Below are 5798 nucleotides of genomic sequence, written 5' to 3'. Positions count from 1 at the left end.
TCTCTGTTTTTTTTTTTTTTTTTACTTTAAAATAATCATTTAAATATACATCTTGTTACTTACAATATAATAATAAGAATAAAGAAGCGATAATTAAACAAAACAGAAGGAAAGAAAATAATGTTTATTTTAAACATTATTTGAAATTGAATTTATAAAATGAAGTTAAGTCTATAGAAAAAAAAATAATATATAAATGTAATATTTTTTGAAATGTTCATTTTTCGTTTTACTAATAGTAAGTTATATTTTTTTTTTTTTTTCTAACTTTTTCTTCTTTCTTTATATTTACTTATATACAAGTCAACTTACAAAAAGTTTCTGAAATCTTTGGTTTATAATTTCTTTACTTAAAATAGCGATTACTATTATATAAATTTACAACTATTAAATTATTTATTTTACAACACTCTGTTAGAGATGTTATATTAAGATATTAAAGATATCTAATAGTTAAAGTTAAAATACAAGCTAAATTTTATTAAAATTACGATTTTCTAATATGAATCGAAACTCGTTACACGAATATGATTTCTTGCTATAAGCTAAGAGGTCAATGGTCCTATTAAATGCAATTTCTCTCCTTTATCTTTGTTTTTTGTTTTTCCTTTGCTTTATTATTTCTCTCATCTATCCATCTGTCCTTTTAAGATTTCTCTTATTTTCTCTTCTATCCCCAAAGCTCCTTCATTCCTCATTCACTTGATTATCTTGTGGCAGTCCTTCCATTCGAGAAACGCAAACCGAAAACGCAATTCTGAAAGTGTTCTTTTCTACAAGTATGTTCTCTGATCTGATCATCAATATTTGGATATTATTTACATAAAGAATTTTAATTGTTTATTTAATTTTTAAATAATTATCCGTTAGAGAATTCATTTAAACAATTTTTTCCCAATTATTTTATTGTTTGTTTGTCAATTTTATTAAAATTTTTAATATTTTTTTTTTTAATATTTTTTTATTTTTTATTTTCTTATTTCTTATTTTATGTTATATAAAATACTTATTCCATATCTATATTATATATATTTATATTAAATAATCTATATTTATATCTATATTAAATAATAATATAATTATAATGATAAAATTATTCATTTATTGAGTAATTTAGTGATTAAATATATCGTTAAATAATATTTACATGTATCAAGTTTAAAACTTGAAGCCAGCTAAATACAATTTGAATAGTGTTCAATCAATTATTATTTTATTATAGAAAAATAAGTTGAATATGATAAATTAATCTTTAATATTGAATTTAAGTGCTTTTGTTTTAAAATTTAATCTAACGCGTAAAAATTGCTAACTTTAATATAACCGTTTGAAAAAGTCACATTAAAAAACCAATTTACCATTGATATGAAAAATTTAAATTAAAAACTATAGAAATTGAAAAGTATAGAATATTGAATACTATAGAAAAAATTATAATAAAAAATAAATCAAAGATTTATTAATAACAATGAAAAATTATTAATAAAATTATTAATCAATTAAAGATTTTCATTAAAATAATTTTGCTATTTTATTTCTTTTTTAGATATATTGAATTTCTTAAATCACAGTTTGGTTAGTATTATTTTTTCTATATATAATAGTATAATATAATATCATTTGTAATAATTTGTTAGATATATTTGATTATAATTATGTTCTAAAAACAAATATGTACAAATGTTTTTTATTAAGAAGTTGAAAACATATTCAACTTCTTAACTGAGAACATTTAACACATAGAACATTTAATTCGTTATTTGAATTCCTAATTTCTTAAACTTAATATTTTTCTTCTTTACAGATCCCTATACGTGTCTTATTATTTTTATTTTAAATTTCTATTAAAAATTCATTTTCCATTTTCGATTTATCGATGAATTGAATTAAAAAAAAGTACGAATAATAAATTAATTCTTTCTCCATATATCTCAATTATCCGCTGGGCTTAATCCATACTATTTATCTTTCAATTAAATCAGTCGATCAAGATTTCATTATAATTAATCACGTCCTGTCCTTTTCATTTCAACAAATTAATCGAATCAAAAAATTCTTTCTTCTCATTCCAGTGATATATAGAACGAAACAAATAGGATAAGCGAGAGCTCACTCGCACGCCAAGAATCGTCGATTGCGTAAGAACGGAATAAGAAGCAGCGACCGGATGGATGTGAATAAATCGGGTCGCTTGCTCGCCGGAAGAATTGCTCCCCCATGATGGAAAGGGAACACAGATCTGCGCTCCACGAGTGGCGAGCTATTCACTCGGTTGGCAGCGCGACGTTGGCCGACGTGGAAGCGATGCCGCGTGAAAGATGACAATCGTCGTGACTCGTTAACCTCTAGTGGAGGTTGGGGAAAAGGGTGGAAAAGAAACCAGCCATCGCCAAAGGAAAGAAAAGAAACCGATAGATATAGTTGCAAGAGAAATGGAAAAATAGTAAGAAGGAGAGGGAGAAAGCGAGAGAGAAACTGCGTTGTAAGAGGAAAAGAGCTGTAACAGGGAAAGGGAACCGAGTTCAGTACCAAGAGAGTAGGATCGTGGGAGAGGCAGGGGAGAGAAAAAAAGAAAGAACAGGGGGGAAATAAAAGAAAGCTCTGGGCAACAAAGTTGTGACACGTTCCAACAGACTGACTTGCATCTTTCATGCCACGACGCAAGTGCACGTGTATATCGGGAGAGGCTTACGGAGATATAATTAAAAAAAAGAGGGGGAGAGGGCAAATAGGAAAAAGGAGTAGGAAAAACGTAGAAAGAAATCGTGGAAGAAAAGACGCGCGCGCGCGCGCGCAATGTCGGAGGTGATAGGATGGGACGATGGAAGGTTGGAAGGGGCAAGGAAAACAATCTAGCGGCGCCGCGCGGGTAAAGAATAAAAAGAGTAAACGGAAAAAAGAGGAAGGAGAAGAGAGCTCGATGTCGATGGAATCGCTACAATGGAATCGACGTTTCGACGCCGCGCGATCGTATTTCACGTCGGCGATCGACGAAAAGGGATGTTCTCGCGGTTGAGAGCCACACGAGACTTGGAATCGTTCGTGTTACTCTCTCGTGAGCTCACCCGTTTCTATACGAGCGCCGCGTGAACTCGTAAAACTGGCAGATACATTCGATTAGCCACGGCATCGATACGGTTTTTCCGCGTTGAGTTTCCTCCGAAGGGGGTTGAAATGGAAGAGGAAGAGGTCGAGGAAGAAAGGTAAGAAGAAAAAGATGGAGAACTCGATAAAATGGGAATGAAATAAGCCGACGATGAACGGAGCAGAAGGTGGCTAGTCGAGAATCAGGCCAAACTAATCGGAGGAAGGATTGCGATTTGTTGTACCGAATGAAATACGAGGGTAAGAGTGAGAACATCCTGAAACCGTTCAAGCAGGTTTAACGTAATTATCCATTGACACAATTATTCATCAAATTTGCTAAATTTCTATTAGAGAAACTGCTCTGCTCGATCATTTTATCGGAGCAGTGACCCTGCCAACCAGCGTCTCGACGTCGCAAGCCACCCCCTTTCGCGAGTTCAATGCTCCGATGGATAAGAATCCTTTCGATTCCCATTCTCTCTCGTATCTCGTACTTTGTCCATGTCTTCGTCTATATCTTTATCTACATCTTTGTCTACGTTTCTTCATACACTATTTCAACCCTATTTCTTTTTTCTTTATCTTCGTTTTTCGTCTCCTTCTTTTCTTTCTTTCTTTTTCTTTTTTTCTTTTTTTTTGTGCCTCGATTTAGCATGGATCTATACGAAGTAATTTTTTTTTCCCCTGACAGTCGATATCGTTGTTTGTCGATGGTATATTCGTCGGTAAACGCGTTCGCCAATTGAACTGCTCAATTCGCGTTCGCCGAATAAATAGTTGCGAGGACAAATATTTTAACCGCGTGGTGACGAGAGCACCACGTTCCCCTTCACCCCTCTCGGCTGTATCGTCGAAAACGATCTCGACATCCGAGTTTTCTCCGCAGTTTTCTCCTCTTTTTTCATTCTTTTTCAACCTTGCACTCTTTTTTTGTTACGCTCTCTTCCCCTGTGCGTATTTTTTTATATGGTATATGCATACATGTGTATATATTCACTTTTTCGTTCTTCTCGCTTGTTTCCCTTTTTTTTCCCTTTTTCTTTTTTTCCTTTTTTTCTTTTTTTCTTTTTTTTTTTTTTATGCTTTTTCCACTCCCTAAACAAAGAGTCGGTCGATACACACGGTCGCGACACGTGAAGCGAGGCGAAATTACAAAATTTCACGGAAGCGTCAATATATTTCGACGAGAGTTACTCTCTTTCCTTCTCTCCCACTATTTTTTTCTCTCATCTCCACGTACGAATAGCTTGATTTCATGCGTTCATTTTTAATTGAACCGATTCGATCCGTTGGAAATCCGATCTCGACGAAATTCACCGAAATTTTGATACACTTTCTTTGACTAGTAACCACACATTTATTTATCATGCATCACTGTATAAAAAATTCTTTACAAGTTCTCCATCTATTCTTCTTAAACGCTATTTTCTCGGGCAACAAAAGGCTGGAAAATAGAAAATACACAAACTATCGTAAACTACTCGAAAGAAAGTTGACTGGCGGCATGGTGAAATTAAATCGCGTTTCAATCCCTTCAAAGAGCCGACCGCACGCTTTTCAAGCAAACAACCCCGTTGCTCCGGTGCATGAAATCATACTTAAAATTCATGCCTCTGATCTCATCCGGGAGCCCCGGTGTTCCTTCCACCCTCCGGCTCGCTTCAATCTCGCGCTATCAAAGAGAAAACCACCGGCACAAAACGAAGGGGCATCGACGTGACGATACACGCCACGGGATGTAAGAGAATTGCTTGAATTTAACCGGGGATCCAAGATCCCTCGCACAGGAAGAAAACACAAACTTGTCTAGACCATGAATAAACTTCCACGAATAAACACGCATCAAATATTACTATCGTTTCCCCTCCATCTACTTCCTGGAGCCTAATCCATACAAGACTCGAGACATCGGGGCAACGGCCCGCAAGGATGGCCGAGAAGCGAGAGGGGTCAAGCGGATAGAATGACGAAAGTAGGAAACGGGAAGAAGTAGAACTCCTCTAAGGGATGACTAGCACGAACAGAAGATTCCCTCTCCCGCATAAAACGTGACCGTGAAAGACCGTTTCAATTTACCAAAAAAAAAAAAAAAGAAATTACAATTATCCAAAACCACGTTACACCACGAGGGCCAAATGATAACAATAAACCGATCACTCACCCACAACATGAACGAACAACAGAATTTTCAGTTCCATCGATGCCTCTCCTCCGATCCTCTATCCTCGAATTGCGTCTTATTTCTGCGATCGTCGCTCGTCGTCCCTACGATATTCGTGGTGGCACGGATGTGTGTGGTCGTAACGCGGCCGGCGCGACGCGTCTCTTCGCATGTCGCCCTTCCAGCGCGTGGTTCTCTCCCCTTCGCGTGTCCAGTGCGTGTCCTTTACCGTTGTTCGGCCTGCCTCTAACCCCAGTGTCGACGACGCGAACCAAACGACGTCCCCTTACATAATAGCGAGCGTCGCGCAACGGACCGACGTGGTGCCCCCGACGGGTAAGGGTAGTAGTAGATAGAGAGGCGGCGAGTCTCGTACTCGTACGGCGGTAGCGTGGAGGCGAGCGTGGAGTGCGAGCAACCCCCTGTGCGGTGTGTGCGCGGTCTGCGGAGCCCGGCTCTTCTGGCGGTGCTCCCTCGTAGCCTGCCGTTTCGCGCAGAATCAATTTCCTTGCAAAACGACGTCGAGGAGCGGCGCGAGTGCGAGTGCGCG

The 5798-nt window shown here is 37.0% G+C and overlaps 1 protein-coding gene across 5 annotated transcripts in view; it reads right to left on the bottom strand.

Moving 5' to 3' along the window:
- LOC102675607 overlaps positions 1–5756 on the bottom strand; it is a 106547-nt gene extending 100791 nt beyond the window's left edge. For 2 of the 5 annotated variants that reach the window (XM_006620094.2, XM_006620095.2), the window contains exon 1: positions 5249–5754. In XM_006620094.2, the coding sequence (XP_006620157.1) occupies positions 5249–5285 (37 nt within the window). In that variant the 5' untranslated portion in view covers positions 5286–5754. Of the gene's footprint in view, positions 1–5248 lie in introns of all 5 variants that reach the window. The other 3 variants (XM_031512587.1, XM_006620092.2, XM_006620093.2) reach the window with 3 other exon arrangements.
- Positions 5757–5798: the final 42 nt, after the last annotated feature.

This window comes from Apis dorsata, unplaced genomic scaffold (assembly GCF_000469605.1).
Source record: "Apis dorsata unplaced genomic scaffold, Apis dorsata 1.3 scaffold_474, whole genome shotgun sequence".
NCBI classification, from domain to species: Eukaryota; Metazoa; Arthropoda; class Insecta; order Hymenoptera; family Apidae; genus Apis; species Apis dorsata.
Note: the sequence above shows the minus strand (reverse complement) of the source record. Positions and strands in the feature narration are given on the sequence as shown.